At 39.5% G+C, this 18,645-nt stretch overlaps 1 protein-coding gene across 1 annotated transcript in view; it reads right to left on the bottom strand.

The window, feature by feature from the left end:
- KNTC1 (kinetochore associated 1) overlaps positions 1-18,645 on the bottom strand; it is a 77,392-nt gene that overhangs the window by 40,030 nt on the left and 18,717 nt on the right. Inside the window, exons 16-35 of the mRNA XM_012730918.1 lie at positions 15,489-15,614; positions 15,286-15,375; positions 14,563-14,616; positions 11,714-11,775; positions 11,003-11,114; positions 10,205-10,348; positions 9,961-10,017; positions 9,766-9,867; positions 9,089-9,208; positions 8,855-8,998; positions 8,255-8,353; positions 7,533-7,636; positions 7,033-7,132; positions 6,159-6,293; positions 5,533-5,652; positions 3,975-4,047; positions 3,313-3,380; positions 1,680-1,960; positions 1,188-1,357; positions 687-784 (exon numbers count right to left, since the gene is read on the bottom strand). Of these exons, the coding sequence (XP_012586372.1) occupies positions 687-784; positions 1,188-1,357; positions 1,680-1,960; positions 3,313-3,380; positions 3,975-4,047; positions 5,533-5,652; positions 6,159-6,293; positions 7,033-7,132; positions 7,533-7,636; positions 8,255-8,353; positions 8,855-8,998; positions 9,089-9,208; positions 9,766-9,867; positions 9,961-10,017; positions 10,205-10,348; positions 11,003-11,114; positions 11,714-11,775; positions 14,563-14,616; positions 15,286-15,375; positions 15,489-15,614 (2,259 nt within the window). The remainder of the gene's footprint in view (positions 1-686; positions 785-1,187; positions 1,358-1,679; positions 1,961-3,312; positions 3,381-3,974; positions 4,048-5,532; positions 5,653-6,158; positions 6,294-7,032; positions 7,133-7,532; positions 7,637-8,254; positions 8,354-8,854; positions 8,999-9,088; positions 9,209-9,765; positions 9,868-9,960; positions 10,018-10,204; positions 10,349-11,002; positions 11,115-11,713; positions 11,776-14,562; positions 14,617-15,285; positions 15,376-15,488; positions 15,615-18,645) is intronic.

The following is an 18,645-nucleotide window of genomic DNA, read 5'->3' as shown; positions in this document are numbered from 1 at the left end:
GAGAGACAAGTGAGTACACTCTAAGACACAGAGACCAACACCAAGCAGAAGCTTAGGGCAAGAACAGTGTATTATAGCCAAACACAGTTTGATGGTGACATAAGACTATGTAGTCTTCTTCAGCCTAGTTACAAGGCCAGTTGAAATGAAACTGCTAGGAGGCCTTCCCAATGGCCTAAGGTTTAAGTCTCAGCACTACCACTTTGAAGGCCTGTGTTTGATCCCTGGCCAGGGATCAAACATGGCACAGCAGACCTCTCCTGTCTTGCTCACTGCTTCCCTCAGCAGTGTATTTCAGTCAATCAGTCTGCTCTGCTACCCGCTCTGTCTCTGGTGAAATCCTCTCGCCCTTTGCGCCTCTGGCCTAGCACCCCAGTTCTACACAAAAAATAAATAAAATCTTTTAAAAGAAAAAAAAAAACAACACAAATGAAACTCTGAGGTGATGACAATATCAGGAAAGGCCTTGTTTGAGGCCTAATGTTACAAAAGATGGTGCAAATTGAAGTCACTAATGCCAATAATGTGAGTGGTAAAGAGAAGTGGACTCATGCCCTTCAGCTGCTTTTTAAAATAAGACAGTACAAGAGGTGGAGTTAATATTTTTGTAAATTATACAGAAGATCTGGAGAACAACGGATCAGTGGGGTTTTGTTTAAAAACAAAGTTACTTTCATCTTACTTACTTTCATCAGAATGCCACCATCATCCATCTGGCACTGCCAGGAAAGCTGGACAGCTGTCAAGGTGTATTTGCACAGTTCTAGCGCATCAAGTAACATATCTGAAAGAAAAACAACTAAAACTCTCACTTTTGATTAATAATAAAATCTTTTATTTATTGTTAACAATTGTAAGGAAGGCCAACGGAGAAAAGGCCAGTAGGTTTAACTGTCCTACATAATGCGACTTGATTCTCTGCCCGCAACTGGCTGGAAAGTGAGATGGGTCACAGCATCTTTATTTCATAGTTATCTCAAAATGAGTATCATCAACTGTCAGAAAAGACACCGGTAGTTTTGGAAATAATGCTGACCAGTTATCCCCACTGAGGATGTGTGACAACAGTCTCTTTGTAAACGCAAGGTGACGCCTCCAGTTACTGCCATGTCCTGTTGTCACAGACACATTTGAGAGAAAGTCTGTGATGAGGGAGTACACAGAGCTGTGTCCAGCAGGACTCTCACCTGGACTGCAGATGGTGGCAGCCTGGCACGCCAGATCATAGATCTCGGAAGGGAGATTCAGCCCCTGGATCACCATTGGGACTTTGTTGGCCAACATGTGACACAGCTTCTGACACATCAGAAACAGCCACCTCCCAGTGTCAGCATCGCGGTGGTACTGAAACAAGCCCCTGAGAAGAAAAAGAGTGCCATAAGTCAGAACACTCAGAATGAAAGCAGGTGTAGCCACCTTTCTTAGATTAAATAAAACCCATCAATATTTAAAATGTCTCTATTGCTTTTGGACTCACTGGGACACCATGAACGCCAGGGGGCACAGCGTGACCAGTTCAGTGGCTCTAGTGCCCACTGCACCCTGGTTGCTGCTTGCATCCTATCTGCTGCTTTCTGGCCCACATGTGCACAGCACTTTCACGACAATGAAAGTGTCATGGGTCCTCTCCCTGTCACTGTGAAGTCAAGGTTATCTTCAGAACAGCTGTGCAAGGTCACCTGCATTTTTCCAGCGCTGTTGTGACATTCCCATCCTTCAAGGCCCTCCAGGCCAGCTCGGCCTCCAGCTCATGCATGGACACCTGTAGGGCCAGTGCCTGTCTGTGCAGCTTTGCCAGGGTGCTTAGGCTGCTCCCTGCTGTGGCCCGAGCCTCAGTGGTGCTATTGGGTTTGTGTTCAGCCTGGGCCACTTTGTGAGCTTCTATGTACTGTTCTCGGAGCTCTGCTATCAGAGAGCTGCTGCCGTAGTCTTCAAATGCCAGGAAGACTTCAAAGTTCTCCTGCATGAGGCAATCAGGACAGAACAGCAAGTGTGTTTGGAGGAATCATCCAGGTGTATCTTAAATTGCCCCTAATTCTCCCTCAAAGATCCCAGGCTCTAAAAAATTGAAGACCTACTTTACATTTCAAGTTATAAAAGTGACAAATGGTAGTGCAAAGTGTTAAGTCTCAGCACTATGAATCCACTGGCAGCCACTGCAGCATGAGTCCAATCCCCTGGCCAGGGAGCTGACTCACTTGGTGCAGCAACCCTTTCCTGTCTCATCTGTTGCTTCTCTCAGCAATAGATTTCAGTCAATCCACCTGTTCTGTTTCATATTCTGTCTCTGTTGAGTCCTCTTACCCCTTCCTTTCCCACCTCTCTGGACCCCTGTACCTCTGGCCTGTATCCTAGCTCTTGAATGCATAAATAAACCTTAAAAAAAAAAAAAAAAAAAAGGCCCTCCCTGGTAGCGGGTTAAAGCACAGCATTGAGAAGCTAAAGCCACTACCGCATGAGTTTGAGTCCTGCATGCCCCAGAGGTGACCACATGGCGTGGCAGACCTCTCCTGACCCGCCCGCTGCTCCCCTCAGCAGTGTACTTCGTGGATCTGCCTGTTCTGCTCCCCAGTCTGTCTCTGGTGAAGCCTCTCACCGCCCCTGAGCCTCTGGCCTGTACCCCACTTCTGTATGCACAAATAAAAATCTTTAAAAAAACAAAAAACAAACAAACAAAAAAAGGTACAACACTATGAAAAGGCTGGAAAATAAAATAGGAAAGAGAACCAAAAGCAAAAAAACAAAAAACAAAACAAAACAAAAAAAACAGAACAAAATATACTCTTGACAAGCACTGTGGAAAAACAAGATAATGGTAAAAAGCAGAAGTGAAACTCTAGGTTATTTTCCAAAGAAAAGTTACTGCATAGTAAATCTTTCAACTAAGAAATTTTCTTAGAAAAGACTGGAAAATAAAAACCGTAACGTTAGCCCATCTGAGGTAATGGAAAGCAGGGTAATGGTGGGGATGATTTCGTGAAAATGCCACTGTAATGAACGCCACTAAACTACACAATGAAAAACGAGTGAAACAGCATATTTCATGGAGTACATATTTTGTCACCATTTAAAATAGTAATGCAATACACCAATAGCCAGTGAATTACACACTTTAAATAGCTGAAATATATGGTGTGTTAATTACATCTCAATAGTTGTTTGAAAAGGGACAGAAAATGAACACTAGTCTACCAAAAGTCTAGTACAGTTTACTTGAAGGCTAGTACAGAAAATTTTAGGGAGGGACTGATCACTGTGTCAAATGCATGGATTAGCCAAAAGATACTGGATACTGTAGTTCAACAACTTTACCTGTAGGCTAGCAATCATTTTAAACAATCTCAAGTTCTCTTCACATTCCTCCATCCTCTGTGGTTCATCTGTAAGTGAATTTTTTAAAGTTACAGTAGACATCAAGTTCCCACATACTCAGAATTCCTAACAGCCAAGATTTTAATTAGTTTTGCTTTTCTGAAGTCTCCACTAGTTCTTTTCAGTTGCCGATAAAGACAATTTAAACACAAAATAAAATCTGATTATTCTTTTGTGGGTACAAAAGAATTATATGGGTTACAAGAGAAATGGTAAATTTTCTGAGATAGTGTGGCTTTTCTTTTTTTAAGAGTTACTTGTTGACTGTTTAAGCCCAAGTTAAATGGACTTTTTTCCACTGGTCATTTAGAAATGAGAAGTGACCAAATCAGAATGTGAGATATGACTCATGAGTGGATCCAGCTAGAATGAAATAGCTCCTGGAGCATATAAACAAGGGATAGGCTGAGTTTAGATGGTTCTGTTTTTATAATGATGATCAAAATAATAAGGCAAGAAGACATTTCATGAAGGAAAATGGGTGGAGTGAATAGGACCAGAGGAGCCACAAAAGCTGTGTGAGGATGGGGACAGCCACTGACACTCCTTCTGGAAAGGAGATTTACATCATACCAAGATGAGGGAACAGAGGCAGAACCAACCTTTCTGGATGTCACAGAGCAGTTTAAGAACGTCTACTGCTGTCTTTGCTACAGAGATTCTCCAGGACTTGTCCTAAAAAGTGAAAAATAAAACAGACACTTCATTCGACATTTCAGTATATACACACAAACTCAGAAAACCCAGAGAATCAGAAAAACATAAAATGGAGGCAAAAAAAAAAATCTATTAGAGGGAGTTGGGCAGCTGAGAAGTGGATTGTAATTGAAAAAATATATACGGTGAATATGAAAAACATCTTAGATGTGTGATTAGGATGACCACAGAGTAGGAAAATCTCCCAAATGTCCTTTCAAGCTATACTATAACCAACAGGAACTTGGGGGTCTTGTTTTCGTTTTTTAACAGTTGTATTTATTATTTGAAAAAAATTTTTGAAAGTTCTCTGGAAAAACAACTGAACTTGTTGAGCCTAGAGAACAGGTCTTTGAAACTACCCTTATCTCCAACATGAATAAAGATTTAAAAGAGAGAAGAAAAACCAAAGAGGAAAAAGCTTTCCCTAAAAAACAGGAAGTATAAAATGCCCAAGGCTGAGGCCCTGCAAACTACTCAAATGTTTGTATGAGGGGTACTGGTGGTGGGGACAGACTCTGCTGCCCCACAAATTAGAGTTGAGATTCTGCCCCTGAGAACCTTGGAAAAGTCACTTATCTTTAGATTTTAGTTTCTGAACTTAATATTTATGGATCTAATAACAGGATCTAAAAGTGCATAATACACTTAAAATATTTAACCTAATGCCTACTGCATAACAATAAAAAAAGTTACTAGGAGTTAAAGAAAAATCTCATTTCTTTAGAGGTTAAAAAATGATTGAGAAAGGTGAGGGGGTACCTGAAAGGATTAAACAAACAAACAAAAAAACCCCTCAACTGTCCTGAATAATTAAAGTATGCCTCATCTCTACAAAGAAGGGAATTGGGACCTCTCTGGTGGCACAAGGGTTATCAAGCTATCACCAGCCTGTGTGGCATGAGTTCAATCCCTGGCTAGGGAGGCTGACCCACATGTCACGGCATATCTCTCCTGTCTCCCCAGTGCTTCCCTCAGCAGTATATTTCAGTCAGTTCACCTGTTCTGTTTTCCATTCTGTCTCTAATGAATCCTTTCACCCTCCACAGACCCTCATGCCCCGGCAACTCTGGCCTATACCCCAGTTCTTGTATGCATAAATAAATAAAATTTAGCTTTTTTTAAAGAGAAAGAGTCAGCTCTCTGGAAACCATTTCTCAGTTTCAAGGCTCTAAATCCTTAGATTTACACTGGTTATGACTACGTCCTATGCCATGCAAACCACTGTTTATATTGCAAGGGATTATTAAAGCCTTTTCTGGGTACCAAGTCCAATTCATCCTGATTTGCAGATAGAGCCGCTGCTCCAAAGTAGCTATAATGGTTTTTTTCCTATGTAGAAAATTTACACAAGAATTTTTACATTAGGAGATTCTAGCAGTGAGACTGTTCATCTTTTCTACCCTATTGATGATTATCCATAAAACTTCAATTTGTGGACATTTTATTCAGGGAAAATCTTACCTCTTCAGAATTATCTGGTTCTTCTTGTAATGACAGTCGTGCCCAAATGATTACTCTTTCTGCAGTTTTCTCAGCCTGGACAGGAGGCAGAGACCTCAACAGAGATATACAGTCTTCACCCTACAGGGTTAGAAAGGAAGTGGCAGCTGACACCTGCAAGGACAGTTTCTTTTCTACCTAAAGTGGAAAGACATCATTCTGAAAATAATAACAGGAAAAAAAGAGAAGGAAAAATGGTACATTCTCTGATGTACCATTACATTTATAATGATGGCAAGCTGAAAAAAATAAAATGAAAATGCTACCCTTTGTGCTCAGGAGTAGCTGATTTCCTATGCATGCCTATGGTTACAGAAGTACATAAAATAAAGACACTTAAAGACACCGAAGAAACCCACAATCCAATTCTGAAAACTCAAAACTCAAGTCTGAGTACAAAAGCTTATGAACTATTCACAAGACATCATTAGAAAACTTCCAGGTAAGAAACCCACAGCTGATCTAATACCTGATACTTTCATCTTGGTATAAACTTTACTTTTTGCTGATCTATTTGAATAATTTGAGTGCTCCGGGCTTTAATTAACACAGAAGGCATGAGAAAGGACAGTATAAAGCTTCCATACCTGTTCTCTGTTGATCAGGTCAATCATCCTAAGACTGTAGATTTCATCATCGGGCAACATATAGGCCCGGGCCACCTTTAAAGCATCTTCTAACGAAGATGGGACGTCTTGTTTGAGAATGTATCGGACCACCCTCTGAAACAGATTTAAAAAAAATATATATATAAATATGTGCATGCATTTCTGTTACAAAGTCTCAAAGAACCCAGAAATTATATTCATAAGGGCAAAATACTCATTAAAATAATGCAGGAAAAAAACTAGAAGCTATATGAAAATTAAAAACATGATTTACCTTTCAAAATTCTGACAGTCCTATCCAAATCTCCTCCTCCCCACTTTATTAAAGTATAACAAATAATAAGTATAGATATTTAAGATGCACAACATGATTTCATATATTCCTTTAATTTTTTTGTCCTTATTGCTCTAAACAACCCAACAGCCTCCTTATATTCTTTTTTTTTAAAGATTTATTTATTTATGTATACATTTATTTATGCATACCTCTGGGGTTACAGGCCAGAGGTATGGGGAGTGACAGGACTCACCAGAGACAGAGTGGGGAGCAGAACAGGTGGGCCTAGTGAAATATACTGGGGAGGGGAGCAGCAGGGAGACAGGCGAGGTCTGCTGCGCCACCTGAGTTATCTCCCTGGCTGGGGATCAAACTCATGCTACAGTGGCTGCAGACAGCTTTGCAGTGCTGGGCTTTAACCCGTTGCACCGCCAGGGAGGGCCACTACTTACATCTGAACCAAGGGAGAATAACAGAGACACTAGCCCCATTAACCGTTAAAGTCCTCATGAAAATTCCCATGTTGCCTTAGAGAAGGAATAATGGGTTTACGAACACTTCAGATAGTGTACTCACCATTATATCTTTGTTTAAGAGGTTCACCTCCCTTATTCCATAGCCACGCAAAAGTTTTTTCATCTCCATTAGTTTGTAGCTTTCCTGCAGTAACTTGGCTCTGAAAATAAATTTATTATTTAACACAGATTGTCTTTTTATGAAATACTAAGTGCTATGGTGAAGGCTACAAAACCATCAATGCTTTCTTTTTGCATAGAAGAATTGGAGTGATAGGCCAGAGGTGCAGGGTAGGGGTGGGGTTTGTGTATGAGAGGATTCAACAGAGTGTGTGGGGAACAGAATGGGTGGATCCATTGAAATACTCCAAGAACGGGGGGAGGGGGAAGGGCCATCTGCTGCGTCATGTGGGTCACTTTCAGGTGGGGAATTAAACTCAGGCCTTAGCAGTATTAGTGCCAAGACTTAGCCCCCCAGAGCACCAGGGAGACCTTTAAGCCATCAACGGATGGCAGCACCCCAACACAAAGGTTATTATCCTTGCTGGAGAATGCCCTTACTTGGGATGGTCCATTTCTAAGTGCTGCTTCACCAGCTGCTCCACAGCTGCGCTCCAGGGGACCACGGCGGCATACATGATCTTCAGCACAGCATCGAATATGAGCTGCAAAGACATATGCTCATCATGAACAGCCCTCGGATTCACACCCTCGGATTCATTCATTCATGTGAATGAATGACGCTGCTTTGTCTCACACCTAACCTGGTAGTTTGGGAGTATTTTATCTTCTGTCTGCAGAAGCAGATATTTCTTTTAATTTTCATAAATTATCAGTAAATTCACCACTAAAAGTTTAATATTACTCATCAACCCTCTTTTCAAGAAAAGAGCCATTGTATTATTTTAAAAAATGTAGAAAAGTATTTTCTCTGCTGAAAGCTAAGTTATATAGCTCTATTTCCAAATCTCTGTTTAAAAATATTTTTCATGATTTTATTCACATTTTAAAATGGTTGCTGATAACAGTGTGGCAGTCAAAATAAACATTTTTAAATTTCTCAAGGCTTTGTCAAGCCATAGAAAAGTGTGGAAATATATTCATCTGATTGTGATGTCTTTTTGGGAAAAGTTTTTATTTTCATAATTAATGAATTAGGGTTTCTAATTTTTTCTTCCTTTTCACATTATACAGATTCTCCTAAACAAATAAATGATATTTCGTGATCAGAAAAAAGGCTTAAGAAAACCAAAGGGCAATGCCAACAGTCACTCTGCACTCACATCTGTGTCCGACAGACACCCGATGATAGCCATGGCCTTTGCTTCCCATGCTGTTTCAAAGAGCGATGTGGACTTTGAACTACATCTCTTTAGTAGGTCCTAGGGAGGGAAAGTTACTTTTTGACATTGAAATGCTCATGAAAATAAACACACATACACAGACATCAATAAACAGCTCTTTTGGGTGGGTTAAATAAACAAAAATTCCTACTTAGCTGTGACAACTGGACAACTGTCAGAGGCTATAAAATTTCCAAAATATGACTGTCTCATGTGGTACAGAAAATGTAAAATAGAAACATTCTTGGAGAGATGATCACAGCTTATTCCAATCAACAAGATTATTCCAATCGACAAGAAAAGAATTGCTACTCTGTACTGCACTGAGTTCATGCTCCTCCTATTTCATAATAACAGTTTGGATAAAATCCAAATTATTTACCCCATTTTGCTCAGGGTTGCCAATTACCAGCAGTTTTAACTGCCACTCCTGACCAATCGATATGGCCTGTAAATCCTAATGGCAAAGCATGACATTCTTCAAAGACATAAACACTGATGAGAAAAAAGAAAAAAGACTTGGTCTAGAAAACACATCACCTCTATGTACAGTAAGAGAACTTCTTCCTCTTGCAAGTCATGCTCCCTCATGTAAACTCTTATAAACTTCTTTAGGATGGAAGGGATGAGCTCTGGGGCCAGCACTTTATCAAACATTCGGAACACAATGGTGGTAGTGTTCTCCTGGGTGCCGAAAGAAAGGGTAAGAACGCAGCATTGAGCCACACAACCATGATTTAAAAAAAAAAAGTTCTGGGAAATCTTGACTTTTACCTTCTCAAAATCAGAAAGAGTCAGTTTGCAGTTGTATTTCCTGTGCAAGGTGATCAACTCTTGCAAGTTATTCACCAAAGTCCGTAACTGACATACTTCCTCTGTGTTCTGATAATCCTTCTAAAACAAAAGCGAAGGCCAGAGTTGCTAAAGCTGGTCTAGGGTGAAGAGTGATGGGCCTTTGGTGGTGGTGGGTGTGGTCTGGTCACATGCATCTGAGAAGGTGTGAGCCTGTTCCCTGAATCACGTAACCAAACGCAGGCTTATAAACCAATCTTACCTCAAATGAAAAACAAACTAAACAAACAAACAGGTAACTAGTGGAAAATAAAAAAGGTGTAACCCTGATTGATAGGGCTTTGAGAATGAATCCTTAAGCCATACTGCTAGTGTAGGATGCTACTGAGGAGTATATTGATACATGTTTCCCTGTGGTTGGTGATACAGATAAACAGTGCATTGTAGCAAGTTGAAGTTAGAACATCAGTAAGGAAAAAAACACAGGCTTGGCTTTTTTTGTGAATTTTAAAGTTACACAACAAAAGAACAGAAAATTTAAAAGAACAGTATATTTTAGATACTTCTGCCTAAATAGATATAAATTCTGCCTAAATAGATATAAATTCGTTAGCTATATTGCAAATTTCACTACTAAAAATCCATTTTCCAGATCATACCAAGGAAATCCAGTGCCAAGAGGATGCCAATCCCAACTCATTTGGTTTTTCTGCTGTAAAAAATATCTCTGCCAACTGAAGTCCATTTTCTGGCCAGTTTGCCTTTAAAGAGATATTAGAATCCATTAAAAGTAATGTTCTGTATCTTTGGAAGTTTTCAAGATGGCTTTTCAATGCTAATCACACTGATATTACCTTGTCAGTTAATTCAAGGTTCCTGGCTGCCTGCTCCAACCATTTTGCAAGAATTTTCTGAAATAGATAAATCAACTGGAAATAAAATAATCCATAGATAGTCACGTAACTGATTTAAAACCTTTGTGACAATCTTTCAAAAGCTGATGACAATGAACTGGTGTTAATGTGACTTCATCTTCATTGAGATAAAGCATACAACCAAACTGAATTACTCAGAGTGGAAGTATTGACGGTGCCTTACCTGTCCTTCAGGTATAGTCCTTCTCACAAATGGGATCACATCATTTTCAAGCCAGGGACAAAGCTTTTGCAAAGAGGCTGGTGTAGAAATTGAGTTCAGCATGTGTTCAAGCATTTTCACATCAAACTGGCTTTCAAAGTTTGCCTAGATTCCAGAGTGGGAAATCAAAATATAGCCAACAATTTAAGCTGACAATCCCCTGGAAGGGACAAGATCGGTCAGAAAGTCATTTCAAGAAAGGTTTTACTCATTAAATGAGTACTGAGGATGATTAACTATATGCAAATTATCTGAGTCAGAAGCCATATGTGGCAGTTAGTCCCAGGTAACTGAGCAGAGGACGCACCAGACGTGGCTCCAAGGAAGACTTAAGGGGAAGTGACAGCACCTCCAGTATGTCCATTAATGGCTACACCAAGATATTGGCTTTTGTACCTAACACTATATGTCAACATTTTGAAGACTCACAGCAATAGTGGGGATGGCAATCCTTTACCATTTCCTACTATGTAGGAAAGCCCATTTATAAACCACTTAATACAGTGTTGCCATTTGAGCTAAGTTTAACTCACTGCTGAGATAAAATACATTCATTCTAATTTTATAGCATTCCCTCTAATATAATGGCAAAGGAGGACAATTTTCTCTGGGTCTGGCTATGTTTTATTAGACTGTCTGGAAATCTGCCATTACCCAGTCACAGTTATATCCCACTAAGTCCCAGTGATGATCCAACTGGTTATCTCAGGAGCTATGGAAACATTCAGAGAAAAAAAAAAAAAAAGCAGAATATCTTACCCGATTTCTAAGCCACAGGTACTGTGCACAAACCAGGTTCCCTTCTCTCAGCTGCAGGAAAATATCCCTCAGATCATCTTCATTATTCAGAAATTCAATCCAAGAACTACTGCTGAGAAGGCAAAGGGCAGACAAAGTTAAGACATTTAAAACATTTTCAGGTTTTATATTATAGCTGGATAGCAACATACATTTTAACTAGCTTTTTAACCTCAAAAAGTAAAAAAAAAAAACTCTAAGATTTTAGAGTGAAAAATAAGTTTCCAGACCTATAGAGCTACTGTTTTCCCTGGAAATCATACTTGTTTCCAGGTCCTTCTTGAGATAGTCACTACGTATAAAAAAACCACCTTTAATTTTCAACAAGTAGGCATTTTCTCCCTACATAAAATCTATACTTAACAAAACTCATTATATGTTACCTTAGAGCTTGTACCAAATAAACACAAGTAAACTTTTCTTTTTAAGGACTATGTAATATTCCATGACGTGGGTTTACTATTATTTATTTACCTAGTCCCTGGTATACTGAATTTTCTTTTTTAACTATACAGTACCAATTCCATAGATGGCAGGAAGTGCCCAAAGTTTAGGCACATCTATTAGTCAAGTCCCCAGAAACACAAATTCAATTAGCGCAATACTTGTTTATAAGAATACAAACAAATTTGTTTTGTACTCTCAAAAATTAGAAAAGATAAATATACTCACCTGAATTTTTCTGGTCCAAATGCACCATAAAAAGTGGTCAACTTTGCATGAGCCCTTAGTACCTGAAAAGAGAGGGCTTGATAACGTGAAGGTTGACTGCAGTAATTTTTTTTTTTAAAGATTTCTTTATTTATTCATATAGAACTGGGGTACAAGCCAGAGGTTCAGGGGGTGGTGAGAGGCTTCACCAGAGACAGAGTGGGGAGCAGAACAAACAACTGATGAGGTACACAGCAGAGGGGAGCAGGGGGTGGGCCAGGAGAGGTGTGACACGCCATGTGGATCACCTCTGGGGCAGGCAGGGATTGAACTTGCACTGAAGCGGCTGTTGCCAGCTTGCAGTGCTGCGTCCTAACCTGCTGTGGTACCAGGGAGGGGCCCGTGTGCAGTAATGTTAAAATTAAAAAGCACAAAAAAATAGGCCTTGTTTCAGAAGTTTTGCACACATATTATAAATAAATTTCCATAAGCATGACTGCTTTTATTTAACACAAAAAACTTGGAATAATGAAAATATACCCCATTGTATTCAATAACAACAAAAATGTTTGTGAAGTTATTTGCCTATTAGTTGCAGCTCTCCTTCAGAATCATTTATAAATCACTGATGTATTATTGCTTTATGGCAAAGGATAGCTAGATTATACCAAGCAATTACTTTGAGAGATGTTAAAAAATACACATGCATTGGTACTAGAACAAGAACAGACACACAGACCAGTGAGTTTGAATAGAAAACCCATAAACCACAGGTTTACAGGCAGCTAATCTTTGACAAAGGAGCAAAGAAGATACAATGGAACAAAGAAAGTTTGTTCAATAAATGGTGCTGGGAAAACTGGGAAGCTACATGCAAAAAAATGAAACTAGATCACTACCTCGCACCATACACAAAAATCAACTCGAAGTGGATTAAAAACCTAGACATAAGAACAGAAACCATAAAATACCTGGAACCAAAGATGGGCGAAACATACATGACATATACTTCAGTACCATATTCGAAGATACAGCACCCAGTGCAACAATAGTGAAGGCTAGGATAAATAGATGGGACTACATCAAGTTAAAGAGCTTCTGTACAGCAAAAGAGACATTACAAAAAACAAACATATCCCACTGATTGGGAAAAAAATCTTCTCACACAAAACTAACTTTAAAGGATTGATCACAAAGATAGACAAAGAACTGATGAAACTCAACAAAAATAAAGTACACAACTCCATCAAAAATGGGCAGAAGAGCTAAAAAGACACTTCTCCAAAGAGGAAATGCAGATGGCCAACAAGCATATCAAAAAATGTTCAACAACACTTGTAATAAGGGAGATGCAAATTAAAACCACAATGAGATACCACCTCCTCCAGTGAGAATGGCACATCTTCAAACAACTAGCAACAACAAATGTTGGAGAGGATGTGGAGGAAATAGGGCTCTCCTGCACTGCTGGTGGGAATGCAAACTGTACAACCACTATGGAAAACTGTTTGGAGGTTCCTCAAACTGCTAAACATGGAGCTTCCCTATGACCCAGCAATCCCACTCCTAGGTATCTACCCAAAAGACACAAAAACACTGATTGAAAAAGATACTTGTACCCCCATGTTTATTGCTGCTTTATTTACAATTGGAAAAACATGGAAGCAGCCCAAATGCCCAAAAGTAGATGACTGGATTAGAAAGATGTGGTACATATATACAATGGAATATTACTCAGCATCCAAAAAAGAGAAACACATGTCTTTTGCAGCAACTTGGATGGAGCTGGAAAAGATCATGCTTAGTGAGATAAGCCAGAAGAGAAAGAAAAATACCGGATGGTTTCACTCATAGCAGGAGTATAATGGACCAGGCAAGAAAATAACAAAAATAATGATCAACCATAGACCAGAGACATTCTGTGGGGGTGGAGTGGGGAATGGGATCAAAAACGGGGGTGGGGGAAGGGAGGGAAATGCACGGGACTATGGTGGTTGCACAGGGGTGATTTGGTGATGGGAAGCCCGTGGGGATTACAATTGAGATGAAAAAAAAAATGTGAAAAATGATGTAAAAATAAACTTTTTAATAAAAAAAAAATAAATAAACTATTATATTAAAAAAATAGATGCACATGTGCACATATGTGTGTGGGGGCATTATCATAATCTTTAGCAAAGTTTACAGAAATTACTTGACCTCAAAACAACTCTATAAAATACTGATATTTCTGTTTTACAGATAAGGAAACGAGTATTAAAGCAAATTGTTCTTCTAAATGGACACTTCTCCAAAGACAACACACAGATGGCCCACAGGAACATGAATAAAGTCTCGTCATCACTTATCAGAGAGATGTAAATCCAAACCATAATGAGAATCCATCTCATATCTCAGTGGTGCTAAGATGGCCCAAATCAGTAAGACCAGAAGCAAGTATTGGCAAGGGTGCTGGGAATGTGGACTATTGCAGTCTCTACAAAAATAGTATGGCAGTTTCTCAAAATATTAAAAATGTATGTACCCAGTGATCTAGCAACTCCCTCCCAGGTATCTACCCAAAGAATGCTTAGAGAATTCTGCCAGAGCAGAATTGATGCTATAAGGTCCCTACCCATCCCTATGGGGGAGAGGGGTGATGAGATGGGCTCAAAGGGGGAAGGAGGTTGAGTGTATTAGAGTGGAAGATTCTTGTAGTTTCAGTGTTGGGAGCAACATGAGAATAGACATTTGCAGAGGCCTGAAGCATACAGTGTTATAAATCAATATTACCTCTGTAAACAAATGAACAAATAAATAACTGGCTCTTGGAGAACATATTGTCAAGGCACATTCTGTCCCAAATTTACTTGTAAACTGCATACAATTACCTGTTTTAAGCCATCAGAATAGAAAGGAACAGCTTTATCATCTTTCTTCAAAAGCTATGATGAAGAATAAAAAACATGATTAGAATATCTACTATATTAGGTTGTTAACAAAAGATGGCTTTTTCTGTGAGTTTAAAGAAAAAATTATCTTTAGAAATGAAGTTGCAGTGTACTGAGGTAAAAGGTGAACAATATATCTTCTTTTTAAAGAAATTTTTCTTTTTTTTTTTTTAAAGATTTTATTTGTTTGTTTGTTTGTTTATTTATTTATGAGGGGAGCAGTAGGTGAAACACGAGAGGTCTGCTGTACCATGTGGATCACCTCTGGGGTGGGGATCGAACTCAGACTGAAGCAGCGTGGCCAGCCTTGCAGTGCTGAGCTCCAACCCATTGTGCCACCAGGGAGGGTGCCCTGAATAATATATGTCAAAAAAAAAAAAAATCAAATATCTTTAAAAATAGTGTGTTTTATAAACAGCTTACAACATTTTGCCTGTCAATAGGTTTCTAACTAGCGTCAAAGGTCATGGCTGGGAACAACACATAACAAAAGTGGCATTCTTTGCAGTTGCTACAAAAATAAAAAGCACCTTCTAAAAGGTCCATGACAGAAAAAGCTCATTTTTTAAAAGCAACACACAGAGATGCTAAGAATACTTACCCCAAAAATGCACAAAAAGAATAATGATGTTAAAAAAAAAATAATAATAAAAGAATACTTACCTTGGCTTTGGCATAACTAAGCATTTCCTGCGTCGTTTCATAGGTTATCCACTGAGCCTTTAGACAGTAATTCTCCACGAATTCATCATCCTGTTTCATAAATGCCAGATCAGTATAAGACTCCTGAATGTAGACCAATCCATCAATCCCAGCACTCTCTATGTGGGGGTGGGGTGGGGATGGGGAGAGGGAGGGACGCACACCTGGATCTTATGTAGATTTTCCTTAGCTTCATCTACAAGATCCTGCCACCTGGTCTGCTCGCTGGTGTCCAGAGAAGTCAAGGCTAGTTTCTCCAGTATATCGTTTGCTTTTACCTTATAAACAAGCTGGAACATAAGCATGCTACATCAAAGAAAGTAAGGCACAATAATGCTTGTGGATGATTTCCCAGGCTGCATGCAATAAACTGCTTGAAAAGTGAATCCTTGCATATCAGAGACTGTTAAAGAGTAACATGTAGGTAACAAAGGAAATAACAGGTGATGAAGAGTGATTTCTACTGAGTCCTTATTAAATGTGTCAAGCAATGTACTAAGAGCGTTAAGTGCATGAGCTCATGAACTTCTCAAAAAACCGAAGTTGAATATGTACACTCAATCATAATCTGAGGAATTAAGTACTAAAATCCTCACTTTGCAACAGATGACACTGAGACTTGGAGAGTAAGTAATATGCCTGAAATTACACAGTTACAAAGCAATGGTGCTGGTATTAAAAAATGATCACACAGAAGATGGCAAGATGGTGGCAGAGTAAAGATGCCGAGATCACTGGGCTCCGGCTCGCACAGGAATTTAGGACTGAAAATGGAATACTGACTTACATACTACAAGCTTCAACCCAAATGAGAACACCCTGGACTCACTAGAAGGAAGATAACTGAGGGAGAATCTGATTGGGGAGTTCCAATAAGGGAACTCCTATCTGGAAGCACCATAGACAGGATTAAGTGGAACACTGCAACTCAGATCGCCCAGGCTCTAGAGCCACAGACAGAGGCTTCCTGTTCATTTGGCTTGGTGAGTAGAACTGAGCTGGGTTCTATGTGCAAGTGGGCACATAAAGCCTGGGAGGTAGGGAAGAAAATCTGGTAATCTGGTGACTGGGGCTGCTGCAAGGCTTGCAACCCTTTCACCCACCCCCACAGCATAGGCTTGGAGGTTTATTCCCTGCATTAGTCACTAAGGCAGGACTAACAAATTCACAAAGCCCCTGAGATACAAGGGGGGAAAAATAGTTAAAACTGTGTCAAAACAGGCCCATTAACATTCCTGCTAGTGGTAGGGAAAGACTGCTCAGGAGACACAGCTCTGAGTGGATACAAAGAGCCCTGGAGGCCTAAAGGGAGGACTGACAGCCTGCACAACTGGGGGGGAGGGCCGGGGTGGTGTACAAAATTAGGACTCAAGGTGTTACTGAGCAGCAGTGGCCAGAAGATGTGTGAGCTAGTAAGGAACTGCCTTGCAAGGCCCACAGTGCTCAAAATATAAACAAAGCCAGTGACTGGGCTCAATCACAGGTCCAGCAGCAACACTTCTAATGCACCCCACCCCCCACGGCTGCATCCAAGCATAGAGGGAACCCGGGACATCAGAAGGCTACAAAAATCAAAAGGCACATTCTAGAGACAAGGACTCAGTGAGTTACCAGAAGAAGCTGAACACCACAAGAGACCCCTGAGTGTCACTGGCAGAGATGACAGACATAATTCCACATAGTAGAGGCTGGAAAAACAGGAGATCTTGAAACAAAACAAGGCTCAGAATACCCTCCACAACTGAAGTGTCTGGAAGTCCCTCTGCCATCCCAGAAAGAACATCCAGAAAGAATGCTGGTCACACACAGAAAGAACATCCAGAAAGAATGCTGGTCAATAATAGCAACACTGTGTCTCAATGAATAGAAAGTATTTACACAACGGAAAAAGAAGACAAACAAATATTCAAGCAAGTCCACAGTGGGAAAATTCACCACAAAAAGATCAGTCAGCAGAAGCCACCAAAGAAATAGAAGAACTGCTCAGCCTACCAGATAGAGAATTCAGAATCATCATGATAAACAAGAAGATGAGAAGGAAAAAACATGAAATGTGGCAAGCCATCAAGGAGTTGATGAAGGAAATGAATGAAAGAAATGAGAGAAATGAAAAAGAAAGATATGAGACAAGCAATCAATGAACTGAAGAAAGAAAATGAGACATTAAAAAAGGAAATAGAAGAAATGCAGGCGATGAAAAGGCCACTAGAGGAGATAAAGAATGCTGGGGAAGGTAATGAAACAGAAAAGATGAAATGGAAGAATGAATCAGCACCCTCACAGACACAGAAACAAAGAGAATTGAAAAACAAAGAGAAGTAAAAATGAAAAGGAATGAAGAAACACTTCAAGAGCTATCTGACACCATTAGGAAAGGAAACATCAGAATTATAGGTATCCCAGAAGGTGAAGAGAAAGGCCAAGAAATAGAATATTCACAGAGATAATAGACGATAACTTCCCTAATATGAAGGAGTATATATGAAAGTATACATCCAAGAAGCAAGAACACCCCACTACCATGATGACAGGAGGCAAAGAGCTAGGCATATCATATTCAAAATTCCAAGACTGCAAGATAAAGAAAAGATAATGAGAATGACAAGAAGGAAGAAACCAATAACCTATAAAGAGAAACCAATCCGGATGAAATTAGACTTCTCCGAAGAAACACTACAGGCAAGAAGAGCATAGAGGGACATACTCAAAAAATTCCAAAATATTAAATGCCAACCAAGAATACTCTATCCTGCAAAGCTCCTTCCCCTATGAAGGAAGAATAAGGACATTTTCAGACAAACAGAAAAACCACAATTTTGTCATGACTAAACTCCCACTCCAAAAAATACTACAAGAAGCCCTCAAACCAAATCCAACAGAAGAATGAACAAGAACAGTTCAAAACAAGGAATAAAAATACAAAAGGACAACAAAAGACCTCAAATAGCCAAAATTCTCATAACTAGGAAGAAAGATAATAGAGGTATTATGAGCTTCAAGCTATACTACAAAGCCATAATAATCAAAACTGCATGGTATTGGAACAAGAACAGAAACAGACCAGTGGATTTGGATAGAAAACCCAGATATAAACCCACAGGTTTATGGACAGCTAATCTTTGACAAAGGAGTAGAGAAGATACAATGGAACAAAGAAAGTTTGTTCAGCAAATGGTGCTGGGAAAACTGGGAAGCTACATGTAAAAAAATGAAACTAGATCACTACCTCACACCACACACCAAAATCAACTCGCAGTGGATTAAAGTCCTAGACATAAGAACAGAAACCATAAAATACATGGAAGCAAAGATGGGCCAAAC

This window comes from Condylura cristata, unplaced genomic scaffold (genome assembly GCF_000260355.1).
Source record: "Condylura cristata isolate star-nosed mole 26May11 unplaced genomic scaffold, ConCri1.0 scaffold00029, whole genome shotgun sequence".
NCBI lineage: Eukaryota > Metazoa > Chordata > Mammalia > Eulipotyphla > Talpidae > Condylura > Condylura cristata.
This window is presented reverse-complemented; position numbering and strand designations above follow the sequence as displayed.